This window comes from Nymphaea colorata, chromosome 2, assembly GCF_008831285.2.
Source record: "Nymphaea colorata isolate Beijing-Zhang1983 chromosome 2, ASM883128v2, whole genome shotgun sequence".
In the NCBI taxonomy this organism is placed as follows: Eukaryota; Viridiplantae; Streptophyta; class Magnoliopsida; order Nymphaeales; family Nymphaeaceae; genus Nymphaea; species Nymphaea colorata.
In genome coordinates, this window is record NC_045139.1 from 35858545 (window position 1) to 35878808 (window position 20264).

General features: G+C 38.5%; 1 protein-coding gene and 1 long non-coding RNA gene across 2 annotated transcripts; both read right to left on the minus strand.

Moving 5' to 3' along the window:
- Positions 1 to 1058: 1058 nt before the first annotated feature.
- LOC126409817 (uncharacterized) lies at positions 1059 to 3463 on the minus strand. Its single transcript, XR_007572601.1, has 3 exons — positions 3312 to 3463; positions 3045 to 3153; positions 1059 to 1566 (listed from the first exon to the last, which is right to left on the minus strand). It is a non-coding gene; the product is annotated as an uncharacterized LOC126409817 (long non-coding RNA).
- Positions 3464 to 6602: 3139 nt separating this feature from the next.
- LOC116248667 (coniferyl alcohol acyltransferase-like) lies at positions 6603 to 8778 on the minus strand. Its single transcript, XM_031621589.2, has 2 exons — positions 8276 to 8778; positions 6603 to 7635 (listed from the first exon to the last, which is right to left on the minus strand). Exons 1-2 carry the CDS (start codon positions 8714 to 8716, stop codon positions 6661 to 6663), a joined length of 1416 nt encoding a protein of 471 aa, XP_031477449.1. The 5' UTR covers positions 8717 to 8778; the 3' UTR covers positions 6603 to 6660.
- Between the last annotated feature and the right edge of the window lie 11486 nt (positions 8779 to 20264).

Sequence of the window (20264 nt, forward strand, 5' to 3'; positions counted from 1 at the left end):
CTTCTTGTCTCCCGGCTGAGCTAACTTTAATCTCGTCCCTTTTCTGTTAATTTCTTGTATCTTTGGAATTTTGATTCGTGTTGTTTTTTGTTTCTCGCATTTTTCTATAGAACAACAGGGAACAATAATGGTAATGCTTATATTCCTATCTGTTTCCATGGATCACTTGTTTGGTAAGTTTGAATGGGCTGAAGTCGTCTACTCAATTGTTTATCCATGATTTGACTCTCTCTTCCTGTGAAAACCAGATTCAGCCGCTACCAACATATAATTTGACAAAATCGATAGATCTTTTAGTAGATCTGCTATTGATACAAGAAATCGATAGATCTCTTGTTTTGTTGACAGCAGCTTGGTGTTGATTTTCATTCCTGCTATTATCTTGATGAGGGAAACATTTTGTTGAGTATATTAGAAGTTCAGACCTGCTTTGCAACATGACATTGGATTATTTTGAATTTTGGAATTAAGTTAATACAACTTTAGTCGTAGTTTTGAAAGATCATGTTTCAATTTCTTCCCACATCAAATTGGGGAAGAGAAGAAAACAAAAAAGTACTAACAATTCTAAAAAAGTCTCTTCATTTTTCTACCTTGTGCATCAAACAAGATTAAATTTACCATGTTAAATTCTTCCTGTGCATCAAACAGAGCCTCAGATTGGAAGAGGAGAAATTTCATCCTCTAAATTTTTCCAGAAAAATTTACCATGGTACAGGATGAAATTTTTCCCTCTTCCAATCTGAGGGTCTGTTTGATGCACAGGAAAAATTTAACCTGGTAAATTTAATCTTGTTTGATGGACAAGATAGAAAAATGAAGAGACTTTTTTCATAACATTTAGTAGTTGTTGTTTTTCTTTTCCTCCCCACTTTGACGTGGAAAGAAATTGGAAGATATCTTCCTATTGAATGTGAACTACAATTTTTATAGTTGGTTATAAAGTGCTCTATCGATTAGTCAGAAACAGAAATAATCAGCTTACTGATGATGTAATGCCAATATGCCATCAATGGGATCCTCTAAAAAGTCAGAAACAGACACATTTTCTCAGCATTTCTATCACTTGAAGTGAATTTCTCAAATCAAATTATCAGAGCTTCTGTGTGGAACATTGACTACAACTTAAGAAGAACAGTGAAACTCAAACATGGCGTAGCAGTTGCTATATCAATAAAAACTACTATCGAACCAACAATATACAAAATACAACTGAAAATATTAACAAAGGCCACAAAGAGAGCCTAGCATAGGCAGACATCAGGCGAACATCTAGACCCAGGAACTCCCATTTTGAATGTGACCTTCTTGAAGTCTCCTAGTCTGCATAGTGCTGCAATCACAGTGTTGTATGCAACCACATCTGGTTTGCACCAGAATTGCTTCATTATGTAGAATGCCATCAACGCTTCCTTCACCAGGCCTTCCTCCCCCAGCACCTTGATGACAGCATTTATAGTATTCGTCTTCACCAGCTCGTTTGGGACACCCCTTTTGCTCATTTCGTGAAGAAATCGCCACAGCTTCTTCAAGCAGTTCGCTTTTGCCAACACGTAGGCCATCTCTCTGCAAGTGATGTCAGTGTGGGAGAAACCTCCCTCTGATTCAACCCAAGTGTAGAAGTCTAATGCTGAAGTGATAGATAAGGAACATTTAAGAAACATACATGCCCAGTAAGAAGCTTGCTCATTTTCCACAACAAAGGATTATTTAATGCATCACGAAGGGCAGCATAAGAAGTTTTAATTTTTTTTTATTAGTGGTGTTTCTGTTTCAAAAGCATTGTAACATTTGTATCAGCTATTATAAGCTTTGGACCTTTGCAGTCATGCCAGTTCCCTTGAGTTATTTCAACTCCTGACTCTCATTCTCTGTGCATAAAAGTGCAAATTTGTTCTTCCTTCCTATTGTACCCATTCTTCTTACAGAAAATTCATGACACTAACTCAATTGAATCCTGGCAGATTCGTCATGTTCTTCTAGTGAGCTATTCCAGAGGAAACTAGGCATAACAGACATAGATGCATGCAGAAGGAGTTCATGCTAGTGCTTTTCTCTCTAGGTCCATACATTCTGCAATTAGGAACATTGATCCTTGTGCTTTTCTGCTTATTAGATTGCAATAATCCGCATATCTGACATATATCTTTCTACAACTTTGATGCACAATTGTTGAGTTGTTGGTTCCGTATGTTGTCAGTATTAGTTATCTGATGGTCATCTCCTCTGTTCTGAAATCCTATTTCTTTTATGTAGATGGCACCTCTTTTTCTCCCTCACACATTGTTTGTTGTTTCCTTTCTGGTATGAATTTTCAGGGGTATAGTAGACAGCAAGGTGCCTATGTTTCTATCCATCAAGATATGAATATTGGATTCGGAAGCTGGGAAGTTAATCCTATGGATCTAGATAACCCATTTCCTAACGGTGAAGCTTCTGTTCACCTCTGGCAGGGGGATGACGATGGCCTGGTTCCAGTATCTCTGCATGCTACGTTTCTGAAAGGAGAATACCCAACTTCTGGTTGAAAAGAGAAAACCCAACTTCTGGTACCTGCACCTTGGTTAACCCTGTACCCATTTGACGTAGCTTCAGACGTTTTTAGTTGAAACAATCTGGTCATGAGCCTTCCCATGCTCAGCTTATGCATCAAACAAAGGACAGGGAGACAGTACACAAGAATTGTTCAAGTACCACAAGAAAGGCTACAGGAACAAAGTTTTACAACCCATTGTTGAGCAACTGCTAAACTTGCAAAGATAATGTAAGACCACCGATAGAGCTCATTTGATTTAGCAGAAGATGACAGGAAAAGACACGGCTGTCTCAAACCTCCCAAAGAACAACTGAAAATCAAATGGATATGGGAAGACGAACCTTTTTCTTCAATAGAAACTCACGTTTAATCTTCCAATCTTCAATAAAAAAATGTATACATGTGTACGATAATCAAATACCCCCCTCCCTCCCCAATTAAAAAGAAAACTAAACAGGAAGAAAAGGCAGAAAGGGAAAAAAACCAGGAGTTCATAGGGATCGACCACCTCTGGACCCAAAACCTTCAAGCCCTTCTCCAGTTGTCTCTTGGCCAGCCACTCCTCCCCGTCCAATTTCACATCCCAACAGCCCTAATTTGAAGAACCACGGCGATGGCTGGAGGCAGAGTGGTGGCCGTGCACGGCGAGCGATCAGGCATGCGGTAGAAGAGGAAGGAGAGAGCGACAGAGGAGAGGAAGGAGAGAGCAGTAGGGCATCAGAGAAAGGGAGGGAAGAAAGGGAGGGAATCAGAGGGAGAAAGGGAAAAAGCGTACCGGCGGTGGAGCGGAGAGGCAGCGGCGACGGTGCAACCTCCTTCCACTCTGGTGTGATGTGAGAAGGCTCGAGGGAGGAGGAGCTGCGGTGCGATGTGAGCTGCCGAAGGAGGTCGTGCGCTGAGGAGGGAGGTCGAGCGCCCGAAACAGGAGCTCGGACTTTCGAGCGGGTGGAATTCCACCCGCTCCCTTTTGGGTTAAACGGGTGGAATTTCATCCCGTTTGACGGGATTTCAATCGGACGGGTGAAATTTCACTCGCCCGTACCAATTTCTCCTCCTCCGATGGATTTCAACCGCCCATCAAACGGGCCCTAAGGGTGAACAACGAGCCGAGCAACTCGAGCTCGGCTCGTTTAAACTCGACTCGAAATCGAGTTCGAGCCGATTATTTCAATAAACGAGCCGAGCTCGAGCTCATTTTTTCGACTCATTTTTTTATCGAGTCGAGCTCGAGCTCATTTTTCGACTTGTTTTTTTAGTCGAGCCAGCTAGACTCGGCTCGAGCAAAAGCAATACTTATTTTGATTTTTTCGTTTTACGTTTCATTTCATCCCGTGCATTCTCTCTCCCCTCTTTCTTCTTCTTCTTCCACGCTTCATCCCCTGCGTTCTCTCCCTGCTCTTTCTTCTTCTTCTTCCCTCTTTCTTGTTCTTCTCCTTCGCTTTTTTTTTATTTGTTGTTTTCTCACCTCTCTCTTCACTGGTTTTCTCCTTCATTCTCATAAGCCCCCACCGGCCACCGATTCTTCAACATCAACATTAAGGTATACACCCTCTTGCTCTCGGCTGCTCTTATCCCTCTACTCTCTTCTACTCTCCCCTTCTCTCTCTCCCTCTCTGATCTCACGGTCTCTCTCGTTTTGCCAAAGGAGGCTTTCTGAAACCCTCTCTTGGGCGAGGGTTTTGCCCAAGCGAGGGTTTCCCTCACTCCCTGGATCGGGCGAGGGTATTTGCCCAAATGTGGGTTGCGAGGGTTTTAGAAACCCTAGCTTGAGCGAGAGCCCCTTAACCATTGCAGGGCTTAAGGTGGATTGTGGGTGGGGGAGAATCATGTGAAAATGCCAATGGTTGGTGTTGGCAGTGGTGAAGAGAGTGGTGGGGGTGGACCGGTGGTAGATCTCCATGATTTCAAGGGGAAGCAGGATTCAGTTGAGCCTAGTTTGTCGACTTCGAGCTCGACAAATTCTGCCAAGCCGAGCTGGAGTTGCTTTGGACAAGCTCGAGCCGAGTTCGAGCTCGAAGATTTAGTAGCCAAGCCGAGCTCGAGCTGGCTGAACTCGAGCTCGACTCGGCTCGCTCGTGTTCACCCCTAGTGGCCACATAGGAAAGTGATAGTGATGTTTTTTGAGTTTAAACAGATTGAGAGTGTCTTCTTTTATGAAAATTAACTCTGAGCTAAGCTGAGGATCAATTATAAATAAGTAGAATGAGTATTTCATCATACCATTCATACATATTTGAGAGTCAAAGCTCACACCCTTTTTCCATCTCCCCAAAATACCAGACATGCTTTATTGTTTCGATGTGACTCCTTCGCGATACTTCAACTTGCATATTTGTACATCTTTTTTTTGCTGTACAGGGAGTTGATGTCACAAAAACTGGAAATGAAGACTTGGCTACTTGTTACCCCTGCTCCATCCATTGGACCAATCTCCTTGGAGTTTAAGCTAGCGTTAAGTTAGTGGTTTGTTTTCTATTAACTTTCAATGATTGAACTTTTTATTTAAATTATATGAAAAACATATGGGACTTAATTAAAAAACATAGTTGATGAACCCTCCACATTGGTGATAGTGTATCTGGCTCTTACTCCTTTTCACTGGCCTGTCAACATGTTGTCTTACACTGAAGATTTCCTACTTACGAAAACTAGAAATTTGAACAATTAAAACCTATTCTAAATAGGTGCAAGTAGGGATGTATTCACATGTTTGGTTTTGAATTTGGATTTGTGGATTTGAATACAAATGAAAAAATGTCATATCCAAATCTAAATCGCTTTCACAATACTAATCCAATCTGAATCTGATTCTTACATTTATATCCAAATCTGATATCCGAATTTGGAGCCAGATCCATTCGATTTTCAAAATGTAAGAATATTAGATGATTTGAATCCATATTTATGTACACCCGAATTTGAATATGATCGGATGTCATTTCTTAAATTTGAATCAGACCTGATTTTTTAATCGGATATCGAACTTTTTTTTCATATCAATTTTTTGGAAATATATGATCGAATATATTGACATGCAAGACACAAAGGTAGCAACCTAAAACACTGATAATCAATAGAACAAGAGCATGACCTAATAGAGGTCATAGAACAAAACGAAAAAGAATGAGAAAATTAACAAGGACAGCCGGCTGAGTCCTACTATATGTAATGAACTCTTGATCCGATCTTATGAACTTGAAAACGTGACTGCATACAAATAGAGGCTTACGCATTTTCAAGCGTCTGCACTTCTTGTGCCTTTGTCAAGCTATTTGCTAGTGGAGAACGAGGACAACAGTGGCGGCGGGGGCGGAGGGAGGTGTGGGCAATTGCCTGCACAGGCTCGCAAAAAAATGATTATTTTTATATTGAAATTTTACAGCTGCTTTTGGTATGTGCGTTTTCCAGCAACACATTGCCGACGTACTCTCCACACGTCGGTACAAGTTCTCCTTTCATCTATACCTCATTCTTAAATGTCGGTAATAGCCGTTTTACCAACGTCTTCCACGCATCTGTCATAGTTTTCACTGACATTTTCTTCACCAACTACTTTCTTAGATAACAGTAAAAGTTATACGAATGTTTGTTTCTATTTTGTCGATTTTTTTCCACTGGTCGGTAAATCCACCCTTTTTTTTAATATCCACCAATGCCAAGGTTGGAATTTCTGTATTTTTCGGCTCTCATTTTTAAAATTTTTAATATATTTTTTTCAAAAAAAAATGTGTTTTTTTTTGTTATGCATGGTCTCACCTAGTCCAACCGAGGAGGTAAAATTTGGTGCAGATAACTGAACTATCAAAACCAAAACTTTTCCTCCCCTGTAGATCTTCTCAAGCAATTCATTTTTCTGCCAAGAACAATCTTAATAAAATTTTGATTTAATTGGAAACTCAGTCGTCCGAAACAAGAACAGTTCAACATATTCCTAATTTTTTCAACTAATTATATTTCCCTGGCATTTTTCCAAACTCAATAACATGCAATCTCATGGTTGTACATTTTGAATACATCTAAGCACAATCACATAAATATATATACATATATAGGTAGAAAACAAGTCTAAGAACAATCACATAAAAAATATATATAGAACAACCGTGGTTGTACATTTACACCAGCTAAAATGTAGCTCCGCCACGGCAGATAGGTGAACTGGAGCTCATGAGATTGGCTAACTTGAGTGGCTCTAATATATCACAAAGCTCAGCTTCCACCATGTTGAGTTGGTGGTTGAAGAGATGCATGTAAACAACCCAATCTCCGTCCCCGACGGGGCTCGGCATTAACATAACATAGCCCGAGTCCACGCCCCATGGGAAATAACAAGACCCAAGGATTGGCTTTCCCCAGCCAAAATCTAGCCTGCTGGGTTGGAAAACCCTCCCATTGGAGACTGCAAACGATGGTCCCTCCATAGTGCCTTTGTACACTAAGCTAGTCATGAGTTGATGTGGTTTATGGGCTTCCACCCAATCCACTAACCCTAGAAAATGATCTGTGGTGACTCTAGACTCAAGAAAATCATGTACTTGGTCAGCTACCCAACTCAAGGGGTTACAAGTTAACTCCTTGGCTTCTGATTCACTATAAGGGAGTGACAACACATTTCCATAATATCTAGCCATTGTATCCATTGATCTCACATCATCTACCAATCGCGACCGTCCATCTATAATCACTCCCATCTTGCAAGTTTCCCCATCTCCAGCACTCTTTGCCATTGCCTTCCACATGCAGCCGCTGAATGCTTCAAACTTGGTCCTCTTAGTGCCATGGCTGCTGCCAGCAAGAGCTTGGAGAGAGGCCATGGCTTCCGCCTTCATGTAGTAAATCCTGCCTGCGTATTCGTGTGCTCGGGGTGTGTAGGGCAGTGCTGGTGGTGCAACCCTGTATAGATCATTGAGAGACTTGTCCGGCAATCCCAGCCGGCGCGGGCTAAGAAGGGAGCGTCGGAAAGTTGGGGCTGCGGATATGGTGCCGGATGTGGTCATCTCTGCCCAAGCATCTAAAAACATCTTGGCGGAGTAGCCGTCTGAGACTCTGTGATCCAGAGTGCAAGAGAGAACCGTTCCTCCGCACTTGAGCTCAGTAACCTGCTCCAGATTAGCCGTGCATGCACTATGATATTGTTAACCACATCTGGAAAACTAAGTGCAACCAATTTATGTGTGAAAATTTGTAAGGCTCCAAACATATAATTTGCACACGAGTGAGGGTATGGCCAATCTTGAATATATATATATATATATATTCATTAAGTCTTGTTCATGAAAGGCAGCTGCCCGGTGGATTTTATCAGGAGGCTGTTAGTGAATCAAATCCAATGGATATCATTGGGCAGCTGTTAGGGTTGAAATTCAGTTCTATCTTGAATATATATATATATATATGTGTGTGTACAAGATAGAACTGGATTTCAAGTTCCTTGTTCCTTTAAGATTTTTATTGTGGAAGCAACAGTTGGAAAAGAAAAACGTGAAGAGATGAAAATTAGGTGAAATGTGAATTGAACTAAAAAAATGAGGCAAAAGGATTAGTCGGCTTCACCTACAAGCAATAGCTCACTGTAAAGGTTAAGGGGCACCAGTGTCCGTCAGATTTCAAGAAAATTTAAAATTTACAATGAGTTTTTTGTTTTGAATTTTTTTTTTTTTTAATGTCCCTGCAGATCAACCCTCTTAAAACTTGTCAAGGCCCTCCCGGAATTAAATTTTTGTTCGGGCTCGCGTTCACCTGAAGGCACAGAACTGCTGTTGGCCTCTTGGGCACCAGCTTTCCGGCGACGGAAGCATCGGGATGGTGAAGGTCGAGGTTCCGGAGCTCGATATCTGCATAAGCTTCAATGAACTCGACGCCATTGTTGTTGCAGTGGATCTCCGGTTCACCTGTTGGGCTAGTGACCACCTCCCCAGCTAGCGGGAAGCAAGGAATGAGCATCTTTGACAAGGCTTTCTTCAGAGCGCTGATCATGGACTGAAACTTAAGGTGGATGTCAATTGGCTTTTCATAGACAAAGAAGAAGGTGGGATAAACGGGAGGCAGAAGCAAGTCTAGATTTGATAAAGGAAGCCATGACTCTGGCAATGGTGAATCTGCAGGGACCAATTCCCTTCTTCTAACTTGAACAGAGAAATCGCCATTATCTGCCTGTTCAACATGACCGTTGACAGCCATGAGGGAGAGAATTATGGAGAGCCAGGAGAGGGGCTGTGCAAACAAGGAGGGAGAGATGTAGAGAGAGAAACAGAGTTGTGACTCTTGGGTATATATGTCTGGCTATTTATAATATTCAGCAGATCAAAAGATCTGCCTCATCGTTTTTCCGAAGCCAGAACTTTTCTACAAAACTAACATTCTGCTGATTTTAGTCATGTATGGCAAAAATAACCACGAAAGCAGGATCTTCCTTTTTCAAATATAAATTCTAAAGTTACTGTTTCATTGTATGTGCCAAAATTTAATATGTTGACCATTCATTTAAAAACCCTCTCGTTGTACATAGTCCGCAAATTTTTATTAAAAAAATAAAGTCGGAAGCCGAAACCCTAGCCGGAGTTCACCGGAAAAACTCTCTCCCATATGACCATAAATCGAACAAGGACATGGGTTTTCCTATTTCATATTGTCAATATATGGTAATTAGTTATCAAGGCGAATTGGCATATTTTCCAAATGCAGTATTGACTCGGTGAAAATGGGATTCCGTCTCGTATCAGAGTCCTAAATGACATGCAAGTTAGGAATTTAAAATTACTTTTAAAAATCTAGTTGAGAGAGAGCACCTTATAGCCGTTGGAGCTATGGTTAATCAATGGCGCCGACAGCATCGGCAATGGAGGATTAGGTTACTGTTCATTCCTTCGTATGGTTTGACTTTCCATACTCTTTAGGGGTTGGCATAAAGGTAAGGATCGATAAGCATTGGTAGACCGCCAGTTTCTGTTTTGAATATCTAAAACGTCAGTTCTTCTACTGTAAATGGGAAGTCACTAACGTGCAAGTTGAAGCATTGTAGGACCAGTATCCCAATGTACCAAAAGCAGATAATAGGTTTGGACACCTAAGAGCTTCAACTCTCTTTTGAGTAGTAAGATGAAATTCATCTAGAAAGAGAATTTTACCTCTATCTATATACTATATATAGAAAAGGTTGGAAGAATTAGGTCTCTGATTCCAAGATTAGTTTGATGAACTAGAGACCTTCTCTAACAGTTCAAGGTTGTGCTTATTTAAGGGGTTTGGCAACTGTAACACTAACACAGTGTTCTATAAATATATCCTAAAAATTGAGAAGTTTTGTAGAACACTGCATTATGATGTTTTATGAATTTGACCCAACCATATTCATGAAATACTGTGTTAGCATTCCTATCACCAAACACCCCATAAAATGCTTTTATAACCATGGGTTTGGTACCTTAAGTGTGCCTTTTCATAAGAATATTCTTTTTTTTATTCAAAAGGATTTATGGCACAACATGGGAAGATGGATAGTTAAAGAAGTAGGCAAATTCAATTCATGCACAGGTAAGGCCTAAATTTGTTCTAAGGTCAGCGGATCTCTTAATTGCAAAATGTGCAAGCTTAAATTTTTCTTTTACTATGAATGCTTCATCATGAGTAACTATGAAGGCAAAAGGTTAAAATGCAAAACATCTGAAAGCAAATTAAGCAAGATTCAAATAGTTTGCTGAATAGTAACACTGTAGGTTGATTCCGGCCGTTAGACAGCAAGTTACTCGCAGATAATTAGGTTCAATGTCAATACCATGACAGAAGTGTAAAGAGAACGAATTCCGGCTGTCCCTTTGCCCAATACCTTAGATACAGCGTCCCTATCCCAAAGTTTATTGAACATGTCGCGATTGAGACTGCCTACTTTAACTATCCACTTTCTGCAGTATTCCGATCTTTCCACAATGCTTGCTCTTTAAGTCTAGGTGAACAAGAAGATACCCAAAAAGAGCTGAATGTCCGACCTAACCCCGAGCCTCGGGGTGCTGCCCTCACTGCGCGTCGTTGACCCTCCATTTGCAGAATAGAGAGTTGATTCACTAGGGTTTCTAAACATGATCTAACTTCCTACCATTGCACCAGCCCCCTCGGGGTTCGCTTACTCTTTACTTTACCTAATGTATAGACATGCTATATCTAGAAAAATGCATGTGTCCGTGCAAGAATCAACCCATCGCAGCTTATTTCAAATCTTTCAAGAACTTTTTGATGTGAATGTCTTTGCAATTTTCGCAACTCAACTTCCCATACTTCTTTATGATCTATATTTGTTGAGGAAAAGTTGGTATAAATTTTTCATGGTTGAAAACATAAATTCTCTTTATATATGATAGTTTTCCAATAACAACTTGGTTTTGGAGTTTTGGACCACCTTGGGGGACTCCTTTTGCAAATGGAAGCCGGCAAGTTTCCGGGCAACCTATTGTCGCATGGGTTCTCTACCACGTTTACAGGGATGGAGTTAGGAATTTTTATTTGTAGTTACAACGGTATTTTCAAACACTTTACATGAGTTAAACAATAATTTTCAAAAATTTTACTAGGGCCAAATGAAAAGTTTTCAAAATTCAGGTAGTAAATTTGGTTTTCAAAAATCTGAAGCGGGGCCATGGCCCCTCCCTGCCCCCTAGCTTTGCTCCTGCACATTCTCCTTCTCTCTTTTTTCCCTCCTTGAAACTTCTTTTTTTTTTTTTCTAGCCGTCAGTTGGTCGCGAAAGGAGCTGGTGAGCGTCGTCTGAAAAGGGAAATTCCAACCGTCATTCTCCGGCAGCTGATAGTTTTTATCAATGGTGGAAGAAGAGTCTTGATAAGTACTCCAGATTGACAAAAGACAGCACCAATTATAAGATTTGAGATTGTCTAGTTTTCAGCTTAAAAGTCCTTAAGAAATGAGATTTGTAGCATTCAAACAGGAAAAAGTCATGTTCTAGGTGAAGTTGATCTTGAAGGAACCACTAGTTTAAAGGCCAAACCTAACTTGCACAACCCTTTTTTGTACCAAAAGCCTCATCACATATCAAACTTAAGAAATGAGATTTGTAGCATTCAAACAGGAAAAAGTCATGTTCTAGGTGAAGTTGATCTTGAAGGAACTACTATTTTAAAGGCCAAACCTAACTTGCACAACCCTTTTTTGTACCAAAAGCTTCATCACATATCAGTTCCTTGGGGGTCAGGATGATTAGCAGAAAGGCAGAAATCCAAACAAGGTGGACAACATTAGAGATTGAAGCGCAGCGGAAGGAAGGCGGTTCGATATTAAAAGTTGCAAGAAATTGAGCTGTCGAGCAAATAACAGTGGTTTTTGGGAGCGGTTAATTCGCGTGGATGCTTAACGGAGTGTTTGATTAAATGAACATTCCAACAGTGTTTCATAAACCCACCTCAATGATTAAAAGTGTTTCATGAATCTATTTCAAAGCCATCTTCACTTGGGCCCATTAAGACCGACTTCTGACCTATTGTGAGGAATGGGGTGGGCCTGGTAAATTTCACCTCAAACCGGAATTGGAATGAAAATTCGGCTGCTAGTTTCTTTTTGTGTTTGATTGCCCATAACTTTGGTTGCAGAACTAAAAATGATGTGTTTGATACAACATGAATTAGAATTCTAGAATTAATGAATTAAAGCCGTTATGGCATGTGCCCTAAAACAAGATGAAAAATTATAAAATTTTGAAATTCATAATTTCACTCTTAGGGTAGAATCATAATTCTGGAATTTTGATTCAAGAATGAGCCTACGATTCCGGAATCAAAAGTTCTTTTGATAATGCAATTCTCATTTCATCAAACACTATTATTCACATTTCCTTGTTCAAAGAATTATACGCTATGGAATTGCAAAAAAAAAAAAATACAATTATGCATGTTATAAAATGATGGATTTGAGGCGCTCGAGGTTGGTTAATTTCACTTCTCTGTTTCTAATTTTTGCTTCTAGCTGGATTTAGTAGTTCAGCTTTTTCACACGTTAAACTAATTATCTGCCTACTTCTTTACTTGGTTTCTCTATAAAGGCTTGTTGGTTTTTCTCTAGTTTCTACTATGCAATTTCAAATATAGAAAGTTCTTTGAATGATGACTTTGGCAAATTGTGATTCAAGTTTAGACGCTTGTTGAAAAAGAAGCATTCACCAACTTGATTTGAACATGAAAGGTTTTTTTAGCTTATGTGCTTATTGGATCAAACAAATAATGTTAATGATGTAGAAAGAAGTGGGTAGTAAATCACAGTCCTGTAAATTTGCAGCAAAGTTTTTAGGTCAAAAAAACCACACTAGGATTCTGCCACTTGTTTTTCATAAGTTGAATTACCAAATCAAGGACAATGTGCTGTGAACCTATGCTGATCTACAAATTTCTTGTTGGAGGGGTCGAACTATAGTTTCAAAATATTAACAGGGGTCAAAATATAATTTTTAAGATTTTCTATATAGGTTAAATAATTTTTTTTGTAAAATTACATATAAAGCTTTGTTATCCAAAATTTTGAGGGGGGAACATGGCCCCTGCCGGTTATCATTGCTTTCACGAAAAATAAACTATATTATACATGCTGAAAATGAGTACAATAAGATTCAAATGTAAGCTGATACCTCTCTAGTTTTACTTTGAGACAGGTTTTTTAGGATCCACTAATCTTAGGATAGCGAACATTTTTAAAAATTTAGGAAAAATAATAAGTGCCAAGTGGACAAACACTCCCATCACAACCTACCATATATAAAGTTTAAATAATAAGACCTTCTTAAGAACATTTGAAGGATTATCATTTTTCAAAACTTTTATATAAGACAAAGTAAAATTTTCTAAAATTTACGTGTAAATTTTTTTAAAGAAAAAAATTGAGGTGGAGCCAGGACCCATGTAGCGCCCCCTTGTCTCTGCCCCTTACATTGGATTACAACCCACCACCAGAAAACACCCCAAGGCCAAGGCGGTAACCAAAAGTGAGTATCTACAACTCATACTCAAAGGGCTAAAGATGGGTTGATTTTTATTGGATTTGGAAGGTTGGGTTTGGATTTGTTCTGAAAAGTTATCACCATCATGTACTCTCCTATGAACAATAGGGTTATCCTACCACCCAAGTGAGAGTCGAATCCCCCTTCCTTTCTCTTGCCCTTAGAATCTAGGGCTACCACGGTGCCAAGCAGTGAGATCGTTGTGTGATTCAACTTGCACATAGAACTCACCCCCTTTATGGTCCAAAAAGCATAACGGGTTTCAAATTTGCGACGCACCTTCAATGAAGGCTGGGTACCCATACCCTACTCGACTCGGGCCCGAAAAAAGGGCACTGGTTATCTGGCTGGCTTGGGTGGGCCTGATATGCCCAGTTCAGTTTGAGAATATTTTATTGATTTTTTATATAATTTATTGTGATTAATTTTATTTATTTATTATTTTATATTAAATATATAATTTTTTAATCTAATCGGGTTGGGCCCGAGCCGGGTATGAGCTCATGTTCTATGTGTCAGGCCGGGCTGTAGACCGGGTTTCGGGTGTTGGGTCAACCCGAGCCCGACCTTTTATCGGGTCGGGCCGGCCTTTCAATGTGCCTCCAAGTCCACCCATTTGCGCTATGCCTTTCGAGACATCATGCAAGCACTCTCTTCACATAAACACTTACACATGTATATAAGAAAAGACTGCAACTTAAAGAAATTGTGCAGTCACATGTTTTGGCTACTGTTGCAGCATTAGCATGCTCAGGTGGCCTACAAATCAAAATTGGCATAAAGTATGATAAATTAAGTTGTATATTCTTAAAATAGTTTAGTAGAGTTTAATATTTTGACACCCATATTAAAAATGTGCTTGTTTTTAATAAGACTTAATTTACATGGATGTGAACCGCAATAGGTAACAGGTGGCCTATAAGTCAAAATTGGCATAAAGTATAATAAACTAAGTTGTACATTCTTAAAATAGTTTAGTAGAGTTTAATATTTTGACTCCCATATTAAAATGTTTGTATTCTTAGTATGACTTAATTTCCATGGATGTGAACCGCAATAGGTAAGCTTCATCTGATTACTGTTCTTAGAGAGAATGTAACATTTTTTTTTATGTCGAAGGAATATTTTCGTTACAGTGGACATAATTTCATGGACTTTATCCTTGCCGCACCATTGGGTAGGAGAAAATGGGTACGGGTATGGCGTTTTTGTCAATGTGCGCCGGGTTTTCTTTTTTGGTTTGGATCTGACTTCGACCCAGAACCATATCCAAACATACCACCATGTACCGGCCTACTGGTACTGCCATACCAGTATGGGTACACGGGTTGACCTGACATACCACGGTGACATAGGTGTTACCTTGTGAAAACCATAGATTTATAGTCGGAAAAGAAGATACATGGTTTTAGTTTTTAAAATTTAAGGTAGCCTTGGATTTGAAATCTAAAGTTATCAAACATGTCCTTAAGTTGTGTTTGATAACTTCAGATCTCAGATTCAAGGTTGGATTTGCTGCGTAAATATGGCGTTTATCACAGTGTAAATTTGAGGACCACAGGTTTCAAATCTATGAGAATGTTAAAAATCCATGGATCTCAACTTGGGGAGGGAGTTTCTGACTTCAACTGTGGATTTCCATACATGAAGGTAGGGAGGGGAGGAGAGAGTGAAGATTGAAGAAATGCATCAAACATGGGCTTTTAAAACCTCACTTCTTTCTAAAATCTGTGCTAGATCTAAAATCCAAAGCAATCAAACGCAACCTTAGGTAGTGTTTGATAGCTTCGGATCTCAAATCCGAGGCAGCACTAAAAGGTGTGCTTTGTAAGATCTTCAACTTAAACAAACTGCAGATCTTAGCCGCCCGGATCTTAAATTCACACTGCATGTTAAAAAATCATGGATTTAAGGCTGAGGGCAGGGTGTGGAATCTGACCTTAAATATATGGATCTAAGATCACTGCAGATGTGAGATCGGCAGTGAAGCAAACACAGCTTTAGAGTCCAACGAATGCTTGGGAACTATCCCAGATTAACAATAAAGAGAAATTAATCCAAAAAAGGTTAATCCCAGGTAGAAACTGTAAATGATTAAGTTCTAGGATAACCTGAGCTGCTCAAACTCAAGTCGGTAACTAATCATGTTAAAGCTACAGATCCTACACAACTAGGAGCCCCAATTGCGAGGATGACTACTGTTGATGCTCAACTTGGCGAATAAATGAGATCTTTTGGCGATAGTTAATCGAAATTCTCGAATCAATCACAGGTTCTTGCACATTTAATTGGCGAGACATTTTATATAAAGAATTATATATATATATATATATAATTCTGAAGTTTTAGGTGGCATCGGTATCAGCAATGGCAGCGCTGCACCGTTCAACTTAGGTACCACACTCTATCACTTAAAGACGTAGACACATAAAGCTATTAAAACTAGAGACCTACCTTTTCAAAACCCTTAACCTGACCAGCAACGCTATTTCCCTCAACCTAAGAATGGAGTGTATTTAAGGACAAAGATAACAAGTGAGAAATTATAACTATACTTAGTACTATACTGAGTGATGCATACGGTGTTTTAGAGGGAGCAAATTTGTCATCGGTGGAGCACCGAGTATAAGAATGTGTAGAAATGGTTGTTGAAAAGAACTTGATGCGATAGCATGAGAGACAGTTACATGCACAGGGGTGTACCGTGCACAGCTCCATATGCATGACATGTGGTCTCTGACTCACTTTCAGGATGCCCATAGTCCACTCCTTGAGGTAGGTATCATGCACATAGGCCTATATACCTTTGTGTGTCTCCTGACTCACTTTCAGGATGCACATAGTCCACTCCTTGAGATAGATGTCATTCACATAGGCCTATACACCTTTGCATCATGCACAGATGCATACAACCAGCTTTCCTAGAGGACCGCTGTCCAAGGGTTTAGAGGGCTTCTAGTGTCAATCCCTCGATCCCACCCAGAGTTTCTAATGATAGAAACCTCACAATAGTTGCCGAATGGTTTGGTTTCTAAGCAGAAACCGCCGTGAGGCGGCGCTGCTGCTTCTTTTTTTTTTTTTTTTTACAAAAATATCACCGGCAGGCCGAGCCTAGGCTGCCTGTACCAGCCTGGCCAGGCCCTACCAGCTGGCAAGGATCAGCAAGGCCGACTTTTTCCAGTGGTGTTGGGCTTTGGCAGGCCCAGCTGGGCCAGACCCGGCCCAATGCCTAGTCCTACCTTACAAATATCATCACTTTTAGATAACTCTGAGCCCTTTGTTGGTAATATTTTAGTTGGTAATATTTTAGCATACACTATGTTCTTAAAAAGAATAATTTTGTCTTCTAAAACACTTTTAGTGAAACAATGAAAAGAGGTCCCACATTTCACTTGACATGTAACTCGATTTAAGCAATTTAAGGTAAGGTACTTGGACACAAACATTCTTTCGTTACTCTTTTTAAAGTGAATCACATTTTTCAGGATATATATATATATATATATATATATATATATATATATATAGAGAGAGAGAGAGAGAGAGAGAGAGAGGAGTGTTGAAATCAGTTGGCAGCCGGATGTTACAACGTTTAAAAATTTTAAAATTATTATAGAAAGCACCACGTTAAATTAGCATTAGCCATGGTTTATACTATAGTGATGGCTTATGGTTTTTTATTAATAAATTTTAAATATTTAACCATTTGGCGACGTTTCATGCTCACTGTCGGCTAATTTCAATATATAAAAGCATCCAAAAAAGCAGTCTTCTATGAAAGTAATGCATTTGGGTAGAAACTGTACAATTTTGACAGAGAACTCCAAGTAGTCATAGTCGTAAACATATCTGCTTTCTTAATTAAGAGCCACAAAATCATAAATAAAGTTTATATGAACTATAGTATGTTGTAAAACATGCACATCCTTTTAGATAGATCAGCAAGATTTGGTGATTAATTATCACCTATTACAGGCCTCATACTTGCTAATTTCAAAATCCTGTGGCTTTTGCATAAGCTCGTTATTTTTAGTGTTTGAGTTTTTTTTTTTAAGATTCTTATTTTCCATCTTTCCTTGACTAAAAAGAGAAACTGTTTGTCTCACCTATACTTTCCATGGAAAAAGTTTAGGTGGTTGAGTTGGCAGGAATAGAATATCCCTTTCTTAGCTTTGCTAAATATTTTGAAAAATAAGTAATAGGAAAATGCTATTCCCAACTAGTTGGGTCTTTGTTTTCCTCACATCTGGCTCTAAAAGGTGAAGAATAAATTAGATATGACCTTTATTCTAAAGGATCAATTTTCATGAGATTCACACCTTAGACAACTTTTTCAAACTTTTTTTTTTGTTTATTCATTTTATATTATTTTATTCAGCAAAGTTTAAGGAGGCTGGTGTTGTGGTCAAGACTTACCTTCAATAAGAAAGCCTTATTACCAATCTATTTGAAATTGTGTAGCAATTTTGCATTTGAGTTGAGTTTGGAGCATGAAAACAAGCATGGATCCAAATCAATTTCGCATTTGAGTTTCATTTCCGAATAAGCTTCGGACCTTAAGTTAGTCAGCAGATTCAACTAGAAAAAAAAAAATCAAATCCATGTCCAACCGGATACCAATATATCTAATTTGAATTGGGTATCCGACCAAAGCATTCCGAAAAAATGAATAAAAAAATTAATATTTGTTTAAGAAATCGGATCAGATTTAGATTTAAGAAATGACATCTGATTGGACACAGATTCAGATAGGATTTAGTTTTAAATAAACATCATATATCTAATGTTCTTCCATGTTGAAAATCGGCCGGATTCGTCCCAAAATTCGGATTTGGATTCAGATATGAATGTAACAAGTGGATTCATATCATATTCAGATTGTGAAACGCATTTCAGATTCTGATAAGATTTTTCTTCATTCTAATCCAAATATGTAAATATATGAAAAAGTGGATGTATTTGAAGTATATTAAATTCAAATATGATCCATTGACATCCCTAATTATATGTTAGATTTGGGCAGCTGAAATGAATTTGGACTCAAATAGCATCTTTCCGACCCGATTTGCAAAGGGCTGGTTAGCAAGTCAAATATCTGGACCAATAATCAGATCCGCTGGTTAATATTTGACCCAACGAAGTATTGTGTTCAATCACAATTTACATGACTGCAACTAAAACTGAAAATCGAATACATGTAAAGTCAAGGCAATGTTTAGATCTGGCTACACTTTGTATGGAAACTGTTGAATGAGACCCTAAAATTATTTTTTGCTCGCAAAAAAATTAGCTGCAATTCTTTTTTTTAATTATTACCTTTATCACTTGATCAATTTTTTTGGAGTGTCAGTTAACAATTTTTTGGTTTTCATGTTACTTAAAAATGCAAAAATTACAAAAGATTTAGTTCTTTTCTGATTTACGAGCAAAAAAATAGGTCTAAAAACGATGTTTTCAAATAAAAAATCAGGACATGTTTGGATGACACCCTCATAAAAAAACTGTTTCGAAAAAAATTGTTTTATAAAACAGGGTTTTTAATTATGTTTTAAAAATTGGTTTCTGTGTTTGGGTGACACACCTAAAACTAAATTTTTTTTGCGAATAACTTAAAGGTACCATGTTGTTCAATTATTTTCTGAAAACCAGATTCATTTTTCAAAAAGATTTTCAAAAAATCACAGTTTTGATGTCATCCAAACACTCTAAAAAGCCCGAGATAAAGAGTTGTTTTGTCTCAAAAAATCCGTTTTGGAATGTCATTCAAACACTATCTTTTTTTTTTTTTAAAACAAAGATCCTCAAAGTCTACCTATCTTAGCTCTACCCTTCATCATTTCTGGCTCAAAATTAAGTGGACCACCAGTGAGAATCAGGAAAGCCAAGAAGTATCCAGACCTCTATTAAGTCAAGATTCTAAAGCACACCCTGGCTCAAAACAAACTTTTCTAAAAACATCCACCAGCTTTAGAAAACATCAAATGGAAAATGCCAAAATAGACCCCAATCCAAAATCAAACTTCAAAAACCTCCAGACCTCTATCAAGTGAAGATTCCAAATTACACCCTCTCTCAAAACAAGATTTTCAGAAAACGTCTACCAGCATTAGAAAGGTAAAATAAAAAAATACCGGAATAGACCCCTACCCAAAAATAATTTTTTAGAAACCTCCATACTTCTACCATGTCAAGATTCCAAAGTACACCCTGTCTCAGAACAAGCTTTTCAACAAACATCTAGCAGCTTTAGAAAATGTAAAATATAAAAAATACCAGAATAGACCCCAATCCAAAAACTGTTTTTAGAAACCTCCAGATTTCTATCAAGTCAAGATAACAAAGTCCGCCCTGACAAGCTTTTCAGAAAACATCTAGCAACTTTAGAAAATGTAACCAGAATAGACCCCAACCTAAAATCAATTTTTAAAAACCCCCAGACTTCTACTAAATGAAAATTCCAAAGTACACCCTGGGACAAAGCAAACATTGCAAAAGACATTTAGCAGCTTTAGAAAATGTAAAAACAAAAAAGAAAATACCAAAATAGATCCCTACCCAAAATCAATTTTTTAAAAACCTCCAGACTTCTACCAAGTCAAGATTCCAGGGCACCCTGCTCAAACAAACATTTCAGAAACATCCAGCAGCTTTAGAAGAAATAGAAAGTACCAAAATAGACCCCAATCCAAAATAAATTTTTAAAAACCTCTGACGTCCCCCATTATCTTGTGTCATTGCCC